This window comes from Galeopterus variegatus, unplaced genomic scaffold (assembly GCF_000696425.1).
Source record: "Galeopterus variegatus unplaced genomic scaffold, G_variegatus-3.0.2 Scaffold4488, whole genome shotgun sequence".
Taxonomy (NCBI): domain Eukaryota; kingdom Metazoa; phylum Chordata; class Mammalia; order Dermoptera; family Cynocephalidae; genus Galeopterus; species Galeopterus variegatus.
The window spans coordinates 9,954-27,578 of record NW_007730599.1 but is presented as its reverse complement, the minus strand read 5'-3'; the positions used below and the strand labels follow the sequence as shown (position 1 = coordinate 27,578).

General features: G+C 39.7%; 1 protein-coding gene and 1 pseudogene across 1 annotated transcript in view; one reads left to right on the top strand and one right to left on the bottom strand.

Moving 5' to 3' along the window:
• The window catches only part of C4BPA (complement component 4 binding protein, alpha), a 35,338-nt gene extending 17,899 nt beyond the window's left edge, over window positions 1-17,439 (top strand). The window contains exons 6-11 of the mRNA XM_008587663.1: window positions 766-948; window positions 7,932-8,126; window positions 10,209-10,397; window positions 15,216-15,386; window positions 16,454-16,629; window positions 17,155-17,439. Of these exons, the coding sequence (XP_008585885.1) occupies window positions 766-948; window positions 7,932-8,126; window positions 10,209-10,397; window positions 15,216-15,386; window positions 16,454-16,629; window positions 17,155-17,331 (1,091 nt within the window). The 3' untranslated portion in view covers window positions 17,332-17,439. The remainder of the gene's footprint in view (window positions 1-765; window positions 949-7,931; window positions 8,127-10,208; window positions 10,398-15,215; window positions 15,387-16,453; window positions 16,630-17,154) is intronic.
• Window positions 4,916-7,807, bottom strand: LOC103603182 (annotated as a pseudogene).
• Window positions 17,440-17,625: the final 186 nt, after the last annotated feature.

Genomic DNA, 17,625 nt, shown 5'->3' with positions numbered 1-17,625 from the left:
CGGTTTGGCAGGTCTGGGAAGGGTGGCCAAGGGCCAATCAACCCAGGTGGTGATCATCCAACAACATTGGCCAGAACCCTTCCCAAGTTTAGGCTCCAAAATGAAAGAAAGTGAGCCAAAACGCCAGGTACCAATCAAGCTTTATTAAAGGAAAGGAATCTGCTGGGCTGTGCTCAAAGTGGAGGGCAGACCGGGGCTGCCCTCAAAATGGAAGACAGCACCAGGTATGGGGGTGGTAGAGCTTATATAGGGCACCAAAGGCTGGCTGATACAATCAAGGAGGGATATTATGCTAATGTGGAAGCTATGCAACCAGGGTGGAGAATTGCACCCTTGTGGAAGGAAAAGGGTTTCTGTTTCTCAGAAAACATGAGGTTTCTTACAAAGGGAGGGGCTGGTGACTATTTTGTGCTTATTGTGTGCAAATGGTGCTGGTCATGTCCAAGATCCATCAGAAGTTTTGGGGGCTTTGGAGATATATGTTTCTTCTGGGTTATATATGACTGTTTTTTATTAGTGAGGAAGTTGGAGGAGTTATCCCAATTATCTTAAAGAATGACTAATGTGATGGGACCTCATTTTACAGAGGATTTTAAAAGCTGAAATTTATGTATAATTGTGTATTCACTTTAAAATGTTTCCCTGTATCAACTTGATATCTACTTATGTCAGATATTCATGTTATACTCGTAACCAGATTAACAGTAATATCCTTATTGCCATTTCTCTTTTATAATCCACTTGTCTTTTCTCATGATTCTTTAGAAATCACTTGTTCTCAGCCAAATGTTCCACATGGAAGTGTTGTTTCTGGATTTGGACACACCTATTCTTACAAAGACTCTATTGTGTTTCAATGCCAGAAAGGTTATATCCTCAGAGGCAACAGTTTAATCCATTGTGAAGCCAGTAACACGTGGAATCCTTCTCCTCCCATTTGTGAGCCCAGTAAGTATGAGCCATGAAGGAATTTCAATGTGCGGCATCTAAAAGCAACCAGAAGTGTTGATATGGGCATATTTGTATCACATAGTTCCATCACTTTAGATTACAGTAAAATTCAAATTTAGACCAATAATTTTCTTTGGTTTTTTTCTCATTGGAAAGAAGAATAACTTTAGTGCACTCTACAAGGCCACATATCATTACAAAGGCTGTCATATACAGTTGAGCATGTTGTGCATACTCCAAACCTAAGGGGAGGCATTAATATTGTAGACATTGTGGATTAATATGTTTATTTCAACAATTTTCTGGAAGTTGATAGAAAATAGTCTCATTCTAACAAAATCATTATATTATGACAATTATTTTGAATGATAATAACATGTCCTGAGGAGGAGTGCCTTTTTCTAACTTTCACAAAAGTACTGCATGGACGAGCTACAATTCTGACACTCTGAAACTATGAACTCATGTGGATTACTAAAAACAGTGATAACAGTAATAATGACAACTTGGCACTGGACCAGGTGTATAATAAGAATTAACTCAACAACTCCTCTTAATGATTGGGAGCACTATTATTATCCTCGTTTTACAAGATGAGGAAAGTATTCACAGAAGTCAAATGACTTGCCCAAGGTCATAAACAGGTAAGGAGGGAAGCCACTGATGTCTTGTGCTCTTATTTTTGCCCCCATGACATGTCAAGAAACTTACCCTGGGAACTTCTGGAACAGTGTAATGAGGAGTTTGAGGAAACCTCTCTCCCAGAGAAGTATCTGTTAAGTTGGTCAAAATTCTCAAAGAAAACCATTCAAGGTTTCTAAGTACTGATCAAAGGGCTTACAACACATTGAGAAGCATTTATTCAGCAAATCTATGCAGACTTGCTGCAAACAGTGGGACACCATTGCATTGGAACTAGGGGCTGTGCCCAGCCCCCAACGGCTCTACCTTGTGGGAAAACTGTTTTCATGAACTCATGAGTGGCAGTTCCCATTTCCCCCACTTCTCTGGGGTGTAAGAGGTATTTGGGATAGATTTGGAAGCCAGCAAATATTCTGTAATAGCATTTTCCAACACTCCATGCTGTGGAAAACTGTACCAAACAGGTGGCAGCAGCCAGACATCAGTGTCTGTTCCTCTACCCAACTCCCATTATATAGGGAGGTTTTAGGTGAGGCATCTGGTGGAGAATTCAGTTCTCCTTTCCTACACAGTTCTATGTTGTAGGAGAGCTGTTCCGGTAGGCTCAGCAGCTAAGTGGCATCTCCAATCTTCTCTAGCTTCCTAAGACAGAAGAACTATCATGTGTGTATTTGACAGCTAGTAAATATTGACAGACCTCATTCCACTTGGTTCTGGGCTGTGGAATATGTATACTGGGTGGTGGGCACAGCTGGGTTTCAGAACCAGTTTCTACTGCACCCCCTTTCTCCCTACCCATAGCTCCTACACCATAGGAAGGATTCTGCTGGGGCATCTGGTGAAGAGTGAGTTCTCTGATTTCCTCCAGCTGTTGATGTATAGCACAGAGATTATTCCTGGGGAGATTTAGAGCAAGCTTCAAACACTGTCAACACCCTACCCCTGCCAAGAGGTGTGACTTTAATTGCATCAGACTGTGAGGCAATTTATGCCCCAAGGAGTTGTAAAAAAATGGAGCAATCAGGTTACAGTTACTGGAGGCTAAGAGTTGTATGTAATACCAGTAGATGCAGACCAGTGTAAAGCTTAATGAGAAAGAGACAGTCAAAAAGAAAACCATATCATCCCTGGTGGTCAGAAAGACTGTGTGCATGGCTTTGCCCTCTGAGGATACCATTAGATGTTGCACATTTTGGGGGAAATCAACATAACTGAACTACTTGTCACTAAAAAAACCCCAAGCAAATGAGGACACACCAACAACAGGCCCTGAAGGTGGTGAGGGAGAGTCATTATCCATGCTGCTACAATGTATGATCTAATATGTCCAGTTTCAATAAGAAATTATCAGACACATAAAGAAATACAAAAGAATGATCCATACAAAGGGAAAAAGCCAACAATAGAAATTGTCTTTGAGGGAGCTCAGAGATTGGATTTAGCAGAAAAGTTCAAAGCAGCTATTATAAATATGTTCAAAGAACTAAAGGAAACAATATTTAAAAACAAAATTTAATAATATTAATATTAAATTTAAAAATAATATTAAATTATTATTATTATTATGTCACATCAAATACAAAAATCAACAGAAAAAATCAATAAAAATTCAATCAATAAAGATTGAAATTATTTTAGAAATCATGTGAAAATTCTGGAGTTGAAAAGCACAATAAATAAAATAAAAAATTCACAAGAGGAACTCAACAGTAGACTCGAGCTGGCAGAAGAAAGAATCAGTGAATCTGAAGATTGATTGAGATTATGCAGTCTGAAGTATAGAGAGAAAAAAGAATAAGGAAAAATGAACAGATCATCAGAGGAATGTGCAATACCATTAAGTGTACCAATGAGAGTTGCATGAGAGTTCCACAAGGAGAGAAGGAAAGCAGCAGAAAAACCATTTAAAGAAAAAATAGCCAAAACTTCCCAATTTGGCAAAAAATACATTAATCTTCGCATCTGAGAAGCTCATCGAACTCAAGTAGGATAAATGCAAAAAGATTCAGACCTGGAAATAACATAGTGAAAATGTTGAAAGCCAAAGATAAAGAGAAAATCTCAAAAGCAGCAAGAGAAAAGAAACATCATGTACAATGAAATCCCAGTAAGATTAATATCTAACTTCTCATAAGGAACACTGGAGGCCAGATGACATACACAATGTGTAGAAGGAAAAAAGTCAATCCAGAATCCAGCAACACATTTCACATCTATATATGTTACAAACTCCACCATACATTGTTACAATTATTGCTATATGTAATTTTATTGTTTCATGTATTTTATGGTAACTGAGGGAAGAAAGGAGAGCAACTATATATTTATAGAGTTTATTACATTAATCTTTTTAGTCACCATTTCTGGCTCTCTTCATTTCTTCCTGTGGATTCAAGTTACTACCTGGTGTCATTTCCATGCTCTAGTACAGCCCTGTTTCTACCCCTATTGGTTCGTTTCAGTTGCTTATAACAAAATACCTGGAACTGAGTGATTTGTAAGAAAACAAAATTTATTGCTTACAGTTTCAGAGGCTGAGAAGTCCAAAGTCCAGGGTACACCTCTGGTGAGAGTCTTCCTTGGTGATGGCTTCAGTGACACAGGGGTCTCACATGGCAGAAAATGGCAGAGCAGAGAGAGAGATAGCTCCTCATGTGCTCTCTTTTTAAAGCCTTCAGAACCACACTCATGACTACCATCAAGCCATCTACTTACTTCTTCAAGGCCCCACCTTTCAATTACCACAATAGGATTTCCCACCCTCAACAGTTACAATGAGGATCAAGCTTCTAATGCATAAAATTTGGGGATCTGCCCACCTTGGCCCACAGAGCTCCCACTGCCACATTGGGGGTCAGATTTTGACATGAGCTTTAGTGGGGCAGCATATCCAAACTCTATCACCACCTACATCCTTTGTGATCTTATTGTCAAATAGACTACATTGCCATATGTAGGCTTAACAATGCAATTATATGCATGTAGTTTTATGCAATTGCTATTTAAATCAGCTAAGAGAAGAAAGGAGGTGAAATATGCAATTATATTATCTTTTTAATTACTTATATAAGGACACAATGATGTTTTCTAGTGCTTGTTCTTTTTCTGTGTAAATTCAAATTACTGTCTGGTGTTACTTGCTTTTAGCCTGAAGAATTTCTTTTAGTATTTCTTTTCGTTTTTTTTTTTAGAATCCAATAATTTTATTCTCTTCACTCCCTGTCCCAGATACAATTTTAAATTATTAAATATGTATTGCAGTTATCTCCACCATCCTCTCCTCATAGTTCCAGAGCTTTCTTAAGTTATGTCCGGGTTAACATTACTTACACCAATGCTGCAGTTTTAGATACCTGAAACTCCAGCAACAACAAAGGGATCAAGTATTCTTTAAAGAGCATTGAGATGCCACTAACTCCAGTCTACTTTATGGTGGTGTTGCACCTGATCCAGCCTCTTTTGCATAGCTCCCAAGACCCTTATTAGAGACAAGCTGGAGGTTGTAAAGTTGGTCGGGGGTTCCAAACTCCTTATATCAATGGAACTTCTTTCCAGCAAAGGAACTTGTCTTCTCCCCTTGGGGACTATTCTGGGCCATTGCATTCCAATACAACGGCTTCCCTGGCAACACCCCTAGTGCAAGATGACCAGGATAGAGCTCTGGAAACCATCCTAGCCCTGTGGAGCTGAGAAGGACAGTAGCAGCGACATGATTCATGAAGGGGCTTTTAAAATGTGATGCTGGGCTGAATGTGAAGATCACTGGCAACCAATGTGCAATGCTTGGGACTGACAGCCAGATTTGGGCTCCAGCGAAGCTTGTCCCTGACTCTTTATAAATGCCTTTACATCAGGAACAGGATTACGATGTCAGGCTTTCTCTTCTTGAAGAAATTTTATAGCCAAAGAGGCAAGACTTTGATTACTTGACTGCTATACAGGAAGAAACTCGTAAATTGTCTCCCTCAGAGAGAACAGGTTTAAATGTGGACCTTCACCTTGAGATTTCTTCTCTATAGTTGCATCAGCAGTACTGGCGTTCTTGGGGGCATCACAATGTGGAATTCATGCATTTTTGTTGCAGACGTGCTTTTCTGTGCATTTCCATTACTCCCACACACATCCACTCCCGGGCTAAGTCCTTTTTCTTTGTACGCCCTGCCTCAGATTTTACCTCATGGGATAATTTCAAGGCCTAAAATGAGTGATTCTGTGTTCTTTCCCTGGGTCTCAGTGTCTCTAACATCAGCAGGGACTCCTGAGAGGTGATCCCTGCCTTTACTGGCAATGATGTGCTTACTCTTTTAACCCCATCACTGAGATTCTTTGAAAGACTATGGAAATCACCAATAGGACATCTAGTAATTTTCCTAGAAGCTCCTGTCTTTGGAGATCAATTTTGTCCAATTTCAGATTAACAGAAGTGGTTTGTGCATCATTTGGTATGGCTGAGGAATATTTTTTATCTTGATTTGACAAAGAAGTTTCCATTGAACCAACCAGTAAAGATTCACCAGTTTCTGAAGAAGTAGATCTACTTTCCCCCGATTAAGGCAAATCTTTGGTGTGTTCTCTTTTAGGAGAGGTTCTCTGATGCATAAAAGTGAGACTTAGTTTATCCATGGAAAGTAACCTTTGATTCAGTATTTTTTAACATTTTGAAGGGGAGCTGAATTTGATTCTTGATGTCTTTATGTGCCTTTGCAGTACTTGATGTTTCCAAACCAACACCTAGTAGTGGAAATAATTTGTCTGTTCTGGTTTGTGTCTTATCAACTTAGGATTTCTTTCTTTACTCTTTTTCTCTAACTCTCTTGCTTTAGCTTTAATTAAATCTTTGATCGACTCCTTCATTTTTTAGCACGTGGGAGTAAGTGCAGCTGGCTTGGACTGATAAACTTTGTGATAAGCAGGTATGGTTGGTCTTATCTTACAGTATGGCAAATGGGATTTAAATCTTTTAAATGAATTCTTACAATAAGAACACACTTCCATTATGGGTGGAATATCCCTTATTCTCTTCCAGAGCTCCTCTAGGAGGATACTAATTTTGTGGTGGTTTCTCCTGGATCCCCATGTTTCCCAACTACAGAACCCAAGTTTGGCAGAATGAAATTTTAATGTCAACTTTGGATGATGAGACTGTACAGAAGCTCCAGCCCCTGTGGTATTTCTTGTAAGGATGGTCTTCTAGCAACAATAAGATACCGTTTCACACCCAGCAGAATGAGTATAATAACAAAGATACCGTTTCACACCCAGCAGAATGAGTATAATAACAAAGATAGACAGGAACAAATGGTGGTGAGGACGTAATAAAATTGGAATTCTCATACGCTGCTGGTGGGAAGGGATATTGGTGCAGCCATTTTGGTGAAGAGTTTTTACAGTTTCTCCAAAGATTAATTGTAGAGTTATCATATGACCCAGAAATTACCCTTGTAGGTATCTACCCAGGAGAAATAAAAACAGATGTCCACACAAGAAAATTTTACACGAAGATTTATAGCATCACTATTCATAACAGCCAAACAACCCAAATGCCTATCAACTGAGTAATGGTTAAAAAAAAAAGTAGTATATCCATACAATGGAATATTATTTGGCAACAAAAAATGAATGAAGTACTGATATAAGCTACAACATGGATGAATCTTGAAAACGTAATGCTAAGTGAAAGAAGCCAGCCACACACACACAAAAAAGTATGATTTCATTTATTTGAAGTGTCCAGAATAGGCAAATCCATAGAGAGAAAAAGTAGATTGATTAGTGGTTGCCAGGACCTGGGGGGAGGTGAGAATAGGGGGTGACTGCTAATAATATGGAGTTTCTTTTTGGGATGATTAAAATACCCTGAAATTTGATAGTGGGGATGGTTGTACAACTTTGTGAATACACTAAAAACCATTGAATTGTGCATTCTAAATGGGTGAATTTTATGTTATGTGACTTGTATCTTAATAAAGCAAATAAAAAGTAGTCTTACCCTGCATACCATTTCAAATGTTTGAAGATAAAGTGTAATAAATATCTAACTTGATAAATATTTGCATTATATTTCTGAGGTACGATGAAGAGGAAGGAGGATTCATATTACTTATAGTTGCACAACACACAGATACTACTTGGTAGTGGCCTTAGTGAGAACTTCTGTGGTACTGCACACATTTGGGCAAACATCCGTGTGCGTTTTCTGGTGTGGCTGATACATCAGCTGTGTCAAGCTGGATCCTGGCTGAATGAACGCAGGGCACCTTTTGCTAGGACAAGCTCATTGATGGCTGTGGCAGTCCTAATAATAGTGTCCTTTCCCCTTGTTCTTCCTTTATGAGCAGACAGTTGTATTGGCTTACCAGACATTCCACATGCTTTCTGGGAAGGATATCAGAGGACAACAGAAGGGGACGTATATGATATTGGGACTGTGTTAAGGTTCCACTGTGTTGCTGGCTATAAACCCATTGCAGATGAGCCTACAATTGTGACTTGTCAGAAAAATTTGAGATGGACTCCGTTCAGTGGGTGTGAGGGTGAGTTTTTTTTTTTCATGTTTTTGTATATTAAATGTCCAGTATGTAGGGTTCTCTATCTTAAATGAATATAATTTTGTCATTCAAGGTAAATTTAGAATTATATTAATTCAACAGGATAGTAACTGTTATTGCCGGAAGGGACCATAAAGTTCTTAGAGTTTGAGATGTGGAGAAATTGTGACTTTCTTTATCCCAGCTCAGAATCAAATGACAGAGAAGTCAAACATTATGCGGATTAAGTACTACCTTCATGACTGGTAAAGCTAGAATGGAGAATACAGGTCAACAGGTGTCAAGTCAGACCTCCTTCACAGCCCTTACCTCCCCAGTGTAGACACTGGGCTGCTTTGAAAAAGGAAAGTCTATGAAACAGTCATGAATTCAAGCAGCTGCCAGATGACTTGTGTCTCATGACTCTCGAGGCATGAAATGGCAGGTCGACAGAGCGGGGTCTCCTGATCTGCCTGTAGCCGACAGATCCCGACTCCTACCTTAGGAGGCTAGAAAGGAGTCTTTCTCTAGTTTCAAAAAGAAACTAGAAGAGGCACCTCCTTCTCTATTTGTGGGAATGAGTGAAGGGCTGAAAGGTGGTTAAATGCTATTTTATGGGCTTCTGTTGAATTGGCAAGAGAGAGAGAAAATGCTGCCTTCTCCCTGTCTATCAGGACTTTGCCATTTCAGAGGTGAAGACACTGAGGCCCAGAATACTGTGAATTTTATGCTACAGATCAGAATTTGAAAAAATGTGTGAAATGCACAAATAATGAAAAGTCTCTTTATCAACCTATCAGAAGACCATTTATTTTCATATTAAAATTTAACCAAGTTTTAATTGCAGTTATTCAGACTCATTTGGGGGAAATAGAATGAAGGTTTTAATAAAAGGACTGAATTAAAGATATATTTAACAAAACTTACTGCTACTACATAAATAACAAAGCATTGCTTATAGATGTTTAAAAACCTATTTTTCAGTTACATTTATTTTCCCCACTATGGTCTTATTGATTTCATTTTTTATTAAATAATACATTTAGCCATTTAAAAAGCAGAAGTGAGATGGTGTTTATCCAAGTTATAAAATATGATTAAATGTGAATTTAGACTCATGACTTACATATTTATGTGTCTTCTATACTAAATCATTACATAAATACAATTGTTATTACAACTTATGTCATATGCGTATTTTTATTATAATTTATATGCAAACGAGCCCTGATAGTATTTGAGTATGTGTGAAAGATCCCATTGTAGTGCTGGTGAAGCTCTTAATATGGAAAATAAACTTAAATACAATTGTTATTACAACTTATGTCATATGCGTATTTTTATTATAATTTATATGCAAATGAGCCCTGATAGTATTTGAGTATGTGTGAAAGATCCCATTGTAGTGCTGGTGAAGCTCTTAATATGGAAAATAAACTATTTTATTCTATTTTGATGTCTTCTCTTATATCAGACAATACCAAGTTCTATCTTAAAGTATTTCTACTAATGAATGAAAAATTATCTTCTTATATCAGCTCCTATTGTATTAAAAATGAAGATTTGCATAGCTATTTCTCCCAAGTTTTGCATCAAAAAAGAAAAATCCTGGCCATAAACAATAATTTCAATTTATTTCTATGCATTCGCTGTCAGATGGATACAAACTTTTGAGAACTTTCTTCTTCCTCATGACTTGAAAAGTGTAAATTAATAAAGGGCTTAATAATGATATAACCCTAATGAAGCCATAAGTAAATGGATGTTATTTGTCATTGCTCTTGAAAAATTTTGAAAATTTACATTTTCATACAGGTTTAATACAACTTCTCATTTTGAAGCCTCCTAGTGAAAATGCTTAGTTGGAGAGAAATGACAGAATTAGAGTACTTTAGCAAATCAGGGGCAAGGAGAGCAGACTCAGAGTGTCTTGGGTCTCCTTTTCTGTTTCCCCAACCTCTCTTCAGTGGTGAGATCTTCCAAAGGTGGAAATTAGATTGTCAGGCACAGGAGCCTCCTCACGGTAAGGAGGCTAACCATTAGCCTTACTTTTTTTACTAACCATTAGCCTCACTTTTTATTTTTTAGAGGTGTGCTGCCCAAAACCAGATGCAAAGAAAGTTAAAATCACTCAACATAAAAAAAATCGTGCTGCCAATAGCTGTGCCTATTTCTATAGAGACAGGATTTCATATACATGTGATGAGAGCTATGAATTTTCAGCTACGTGCCAATCAGATGGCACATGGAGTCCCCAGACACCATCATGCAATTATGGTAAGAGCTTATATGATTATGTTATTGTGGGAGTTTCTTCATATCGATATGATGAAGATTATTAAGAGAAGGTTTAAAATTAGGTAAAGGAATTTATATACCCTGCATGATTCTTGGAGTAGATCCAACTTTCTCTTTTTTTACCCCCATTGTTTCTTACCATTCTCTTGGCCTTTATGATTTCCTCTTCTTTTCTGAACCAGGGAAAATAGACCACCGGATAAGCTGGACTTTTCCATTAGTGCTTTTCGTTTCTTTGTATTTATCCTCTTCTCTTCCCTTACTTCTGGTCCATATGTCTTAATCTTCAGAACAAGACTTGCACCAATCTACTTGAACCTGCCTTTCTGAGCTTGCTTTCTTCTTCTTTCTCAAATAGCAACCATCTGCTGCCTCCAAGCCCTACAGCCAGACTGTGACCCCAATGTAAAGTGCCTTCCTTTCCCCCACCATGAGGCACTCAAATGCTAAGCACATTCCTCCCTTCTCTTGTTGTGTTTGATAGCCTTGTCTGTTAATTACCAAGAACAATTACCTCTGACCAGATTTTCCTATTTTTGCCTTCTGGGCCAGAAGACCAAAGGAGCCCCAAATGGCCAGGCATTAGTCGCAGCTTATAAATCAATGGGAAAATTCCTATCTCTTCTAGTGGAAATGTTCACACTTTGCCAACCAGGACTTTTAAACCTGCAGATCCCATAGTTTCGGGGACAAGAAGCACAAATTTCCCAAGTATATCACTTAGAGTGTTGGAAAATGGGGCCACTCATGTTTTCATCCCTTGGTTTCTGGGCCCATGCATTTATTTTATTGGGGATCCAGCTCCATACAGAGGTTGATCTTTGATTCAAGGTGAATACTTCATTTTGGAATAGTTCCCATCATTGTAAAGTATTGCCTCTCAGCTGATACTTTATCTGTGCCTTTAACAGGCCATTTCAATATTCTAATAGGTCAGCAGGTTCTGGTGATGCAGTATGTGATCTCAGTAGTGGATTTCATTACCATGGTCCCAATACCACATCTTTTTGGCTGCAAATGGGTCTTCTAATTGGACATAGCATATTCTATGCCATTTGTTCAAATGCTCTATAATCCTTCAGATAACAGTGCTGAGTAAGATCCTACATGCAGGAAAGGCAAATGAATACCTACAAAACCTGTCTATTTCTATCAGAATAAATTGCTGTTCCTTTCAGGATGAAAGGGATCCAATATAGTCAATTTGCTATCATGTGGCTTTTTGGTTGCCTCATCGGATGGTATCATATCAGGGACTTAGCATTGTTGCCAGCAGGTTGGAAATTCAGTGACAACAATTAGCCTTGGTGAGTGGGAGTCCACGCTGTGGGGACATGCCTATATTTCATCCATGTCCCCATGGCTACTTTGCTCTTCTTCCTCTTGTACTAGCACCAGTGAAGCCAGTGACAGAGGATGGCTGACTTCAACTGGGTGTGACATTTTTTCTACATGATTGTTTAATGCCTCTTCTATTGGGGATGCTCTGGTGTTAACAAACAGAGTAAAAATCTTCACACTTCCTGCCCTCTCACATATGTCCTTTTACCTGCTTCTACCCCAGATCTCCTTATGCCCAGTCTTGCAATCTTTCTTCTTACAGGACCCTGACCAGACATGCCATTCATTCCATGCCATAAATCCTAATTTAGTCTTTCCTTAGGCCACTTTTTTTGGGTGTACTACCTACAGCTCTGCCTATCGGGAAGATTTCTCCTTACACTGTCTTTTGAGACTACTCCTGATGAGGCTGTAATATAGCTTCCATCCATTTTAGCTTGTACACACATACCAAAAATATTCATTTGTAACCAAGCTCAGACTTTTCCCTGTTCTGCCCATTGGTTGTAGTGGATAAGTCATGCAGTCCTAAGTTTGAGCTAAGTTTGTTCAACAGTGGCTGGTCACAAGTAGGAACTGGGCTTCTTGTCTGTGAGGTTTGGCTGTGCCATTTGGTCCCACTCATGCTTAATCCCAGATGCACCACTTCCGTCTTACAATAGATGGTTGCCTGCCTGACCTTATAACTTGGTGGGTCTGACAGACAATTCACAATGACTGATTCTGGCTGCATGGTCACTTGATGACTCAAGGTCAGGAGCTTTGTTTCTAGTTTCTATCAGGACCAAATAACATGCCAGGAGTTATATTTCAAAAGCATATAATTATCTGCTGCAGTGCATGGCCTTGCTTCAGATCTCAATGGCCTATGGCATGTTTGTCCCATTGACATTTGCATCTTTTCCAACTACAGCCACTTCCAATACACTAGGCTCTGCAGGGTCCTAAGGCCCAAGCAACAGGGAAGATGTCACTGCAGACTAGACCTTCTGCAATGCCCTTTCCTAACATGGTCCCCACTCAACGTGGCGATCTTTTGTGTCACTGAGAGTATGAGTTGGAGCAATATTTGCACATATTGATTATGCTACTCCTAGAATCTGAGAAGGCCTCCTAGGTGCTGTGCTTCCTTCTTCGTGTTGGGATGTACAATTTGCAATAATTTTACTTTAGTTTGTATGGAATATCCTACTGTTCCCTGAGTCCTGGACCTCTAAAAATTTTATTAGTCTAGCAAACTCCTGATCTTTATCTTTTATTCTCTGGAGCATCATCATGCTAGCTACTTCTTGCTCATTCAGTAGAATTAACATGATGCCTTTCACTCATAGGATCAGTGTGATGTTCTGTGGCTATCCAGATGGGTCAAGATATCTTCAGAGTCTATCATGACAGGGTCAGGAGGGTTATCATAGCCCAGGGCTAAAGCTGCAAATGTATGCCTTTGACACTTCCATGTGGATGCAAACTGTTTCTGATTTTCTTTTCTGACAGGCATGGAAAAGCAGGCCTCTGATAAATCAGTGGCCTTATTTACCTGAAGCCACATTAATCTGCTCTAGCAAAGATACCACATCTGGTACAGTAGCTGCAATAAGTACAAAAATGTTGTAGAGTTTTCAATAGTGTACTGTAATTCTCCAGAATCCTTCTAATCTTTGTAGAAGACAGACTGTTAAATTTTAATTAAGATATTATGGGGTGACCTCTCCCACATCTTTAGATTTTTAAGAGTGGCACTAATTTCCCTGTTCCCTCCTACCCCTCATATCCTGATATATGTGTGTGTGTGTGTGTATATATATATATATATATATATATATGTGTGTACCATATCACACACATATATATATATATGATATATATTTCTTTTACTTTCTTTGCCTTAGGGAGAGGGCAGGGTGTTACAGGCCAAGGACCCAATATTGGGGCTGTGCTAACTACTAATCTGTATGTTCTGATTACACTTTCACAGATTATGTAAATAACCACCAAGTGATCTTATAGAAGAGCTGTGATGGTTCCAGGTATCAATGTCAACTCAAGTCCTATGTCTAATAACCCTTGGATTATTCTCCACCTTTTACCAGTACACATTTACCCACATAAGTAAACATAGATCCTCATGGAGGACTAGGGAACTCATTACTGTGCATATTTTCCAAGGTGTTGTAGCATCTTCACTCCTGGAAACTGGATGCTTCTTCAGTCAATGATTGCTTAGCCTGAAAACTAGTCTCGGTCCAGAAACTGAGCAAGGGATTGTGACTTTTTGTTGGGCTAAATACCATCAGTCCCTTGACCATGCATCCTTATTTCTTTTCCCTGTACAAATTAAGCAGTAATCCTTGTTGGCTGCTCATCTATCTTCACCCCCAAGAAAGCAGTGGTCTACTAATCTTTATAATTCTCAGTCACCCCTGGTTGCCTCTCTGATCTTACAATTCATTATAATGGTGCATTCACTTGGCTTCTAAGACACCTGAACACCTCTCTGACTATTGTTATCAGTGAACCTTGTTCTTTAATGACTTTTGCTATCATTAGCTGCAGCCTTTGATGCTGGTGCTGCTCTTGTTAGGGAATTCCTTGTGGCCTTGGTAAATATTGTATTCTCCAGCTTTCCCATTGTAACATAATTACCTGGTAGATTTTCCAGCATATGTACTATATCCACTCTAGCATGTTCACTTCCCTGAGTTATTTAATCCCTAATCTTCCACCTGCTATGGCATTTCCAGCATTTCAATCTCACTTATTGTGGGCCATCACTTTTTGCATGCTTGTAGGAGCATCTTAGCAGTGTAACTGCTATAGTCCACAAGTGTAGTACTTCGTCTGGCGTTCCCACTGCTCCATTTATTTGACTTTTTCATGCACTGTTGGTGGACCCTGACAGAGTTCCCTTGCAGAGAGGTGTTCTGCACCATGTCCTCTCTGTTATTTCAATGTGCAAGTCACTATTTTTATTCTTCCTGTGAGCTCCACCCTGGAATATCTTACAATGCCATAAGTGTATTCTTGGTGCAGATGGATGGAACATTTGATTGAGGTGTAATGACTCAGAGGTGGTGGATTGACTTAACATCCTTACAGTTTCTCACAGATGCACATCTCCACATTCAGCCTGAAATCGATTAAGTGCACCACTAGCACCATGTGTCTTAGGGCTGCGTCCAGCCTTCTGCCAAAATGGTCCCTGACAATGTAAAGTTGAGTCGACTTGTCAACGTAGTGAAGGGAAACCTAAGGGCTCATAGCTCAAGGCTTCCTACAGCTCCTCAGCTGAGGCCTCTAGGAGGGCAGCACAGGTGCCTAGGGCAGGCCGCGTGACCTTGCGGGCAGAGAAGATGGGAAGACAGAATGGAGCCCCCCACACGCCCCCCAGATTCTGGGATGTGCTATTTTATGCAGACTGCAAGCTCGCCTCTCTCACTTTCCTGTCTCACCATCAAGATTGCAGGTTTCCTCCTAGCATTGCCCATGGACATCATAGACGGGTTACTTCATACATTATCCCCAAAGATGAGTTTATATACGAATGTGATGAAGGATACACTCTGGTCGGACAGGCAAAACTTTCGTGCAGTTCTTCAGGCTGGTCCCATCCAGCTCCTCAATGCAAAGGTAACCCCAGCTCCCTTTTCAGCCTACGGCTAAGTCATGAAACTGTCATAAAAGGAATGAGAGCAAAGTTTCTTCTCTGATGAAGGAGCACAAAATAATTTGATTTAATTTAAATAATCATAAATACAGATGGTAACCAATGCAAAAAGTACAAAGGGCTGAATTAATCTTAATCTGAATCTGAATCTGAATTAACATCAACCTCCATTTCTGTCTCACCATCACAAAATTCAGCCTCCTTGAGGTGATATTACCAGTTTCTTGTATATGTTTCCAGAAATATTCTAAATGCATCACATTTTACATGAGTGTACATGAGGGCCAGTGGCAAAATTTTCATGGAAGATTGCCTTAGTATATACGCAGGCTCTCCTGGGCTAACTCCAAATATCATGTTCTGTGACAGGTATTTCCATCAGAGCCTGGGGCTGGCACCACCTGGTATGATGTACAGGTGTATGTACGCTGGGGAGACAGAGTGATCGCAGCTTGCAGCCTGTTGTGGGGACAGGAGGAGTCAAGATTGAGTCTGATTTTTACATACATGCATACAGCTTGAATTTCACGTTGCTAACAAAAACTACAGGATTTGTTTGCTACCGTTGTGTCCATTGCCTGCAAGAGAAAAATAAGGAAGAGGGAAAATTTTATACCTAGAATCTTGTAGAGATCAGAACTTTGAGTGAGAGTTACTTTGCTATGTGAGAATCTAGGGTCACATACCTTTTAAAAAAACTATCCTGTCATGCTATTTAAAACTGCTATGACCTCGGGCAAGTTTCCTAAGCTCTCTTTATCTCAAGTTTCTCCTGGATAAAATGGAAATAATAACAGCACTCATTTTACAGGGCTATCTTGAGAGATAAATGAAGTAATCACAGAAAGTGCTCAGCTCAAAGTCTGATAGGTGGTCATGCTCAATAAAAATGTAAACTAATATTATTGTTATCAAAATGAAAGAAAAGAACAATCAACAGCACCTAAATATAGTTCATTCTTATTATCCTAGACAGTTATGTGTTTTCTCATAAATTTATAGATTGCTTAAAAATTTGTTTTCATTATAGCTCTGTGTGTGAAGCCAGACATAGTACATGGAAAACTGTCTGTGGATAAGAGACAGTATATTGAATCTGAAAATATCACCATCCGTTGTGACTCTGGCTATGGTGTGCTTGGTCCCCAAATTATCACTTGCTCAGAGAACAGAACCTGGTATCCAGAGGTGCCCATGTGTGAGTGGGTAAGTGTCACAGTTCAAAGAAGTTATGTGCTATCAACCCCTAAACCTGGCGGCCTCCCCCAAACTCTGTCCCAGCCAGCAATGGTGACATCTGACTTGTCAGGATTCATTTCTGACCCACTCAAAGGAACTCTCTCTTTTTGCCTTGAAGTGTCTGCTGAGTTAGAAGTTTCCGTAACAGGAAAAACTGAGCTCTAGAGAGCGGGGTCCCATAGACCTGGCAGCGCTGACTCCAAACTTTGCTTTTTCTGGACTTCATAATATGCTGACGTTCTATTTCTGGATGGTCAGCAGAAATAGTCCCTGTCCCCACTGAGGCCTCTGGGCTTCTGTCACAGAACGATCTGTGTATTCTGGGGAAGAATATGGTAGGACCCAAGTGATTTCTGGTTTTCTTGCTCAGCCACGAGTCTGAGGAGAGTTTCGGTCCTGATCGTGTAGGGCTTCCCTTGTCGGCCTGCATCCTCCTTCATTCTCATGTGACAGATGCCTCTCAACCTCTCCCACCGCCTTCATTTCTTTTAGGAGGTTCCTTCTGAAGGCTGTGAGCACGTGCTTGCAGGCAGAAACCTCACGCAGTGTCTCCCACGCCCGGAGGATGTGAAAATGGCACTGGAGTTGTACAAGCTGTCTCTGGAGATTGAACTACTGGAACTACAGAGAGACAAGGAGAGACTGTCCCTTCTGGAGTCATCACCATAATTTTTGCCAAACGAGGTAGAAAAGGCAGCCTTGATGGCTTTATGCCCTCAATTCAAGAAGGATCACTTCAGTTTAGCATGTCTACTGTCCCTTTGGCACTGATATTCATGGTAGTAAATGTTGATGTATCAAAGCAACTTCGTTTTTCTGATCATTGAAGACTCCGATAAATTAAGGTCCTAAACAAACTCGTTACACAAATTTATACTTTTATTTTACTGTGTAAACTTGCAAGTCTGTCTTGGGGTCAGAGCATATGAGTCCCTGGCCTGCTGCACTCCACAGGATCCTGTG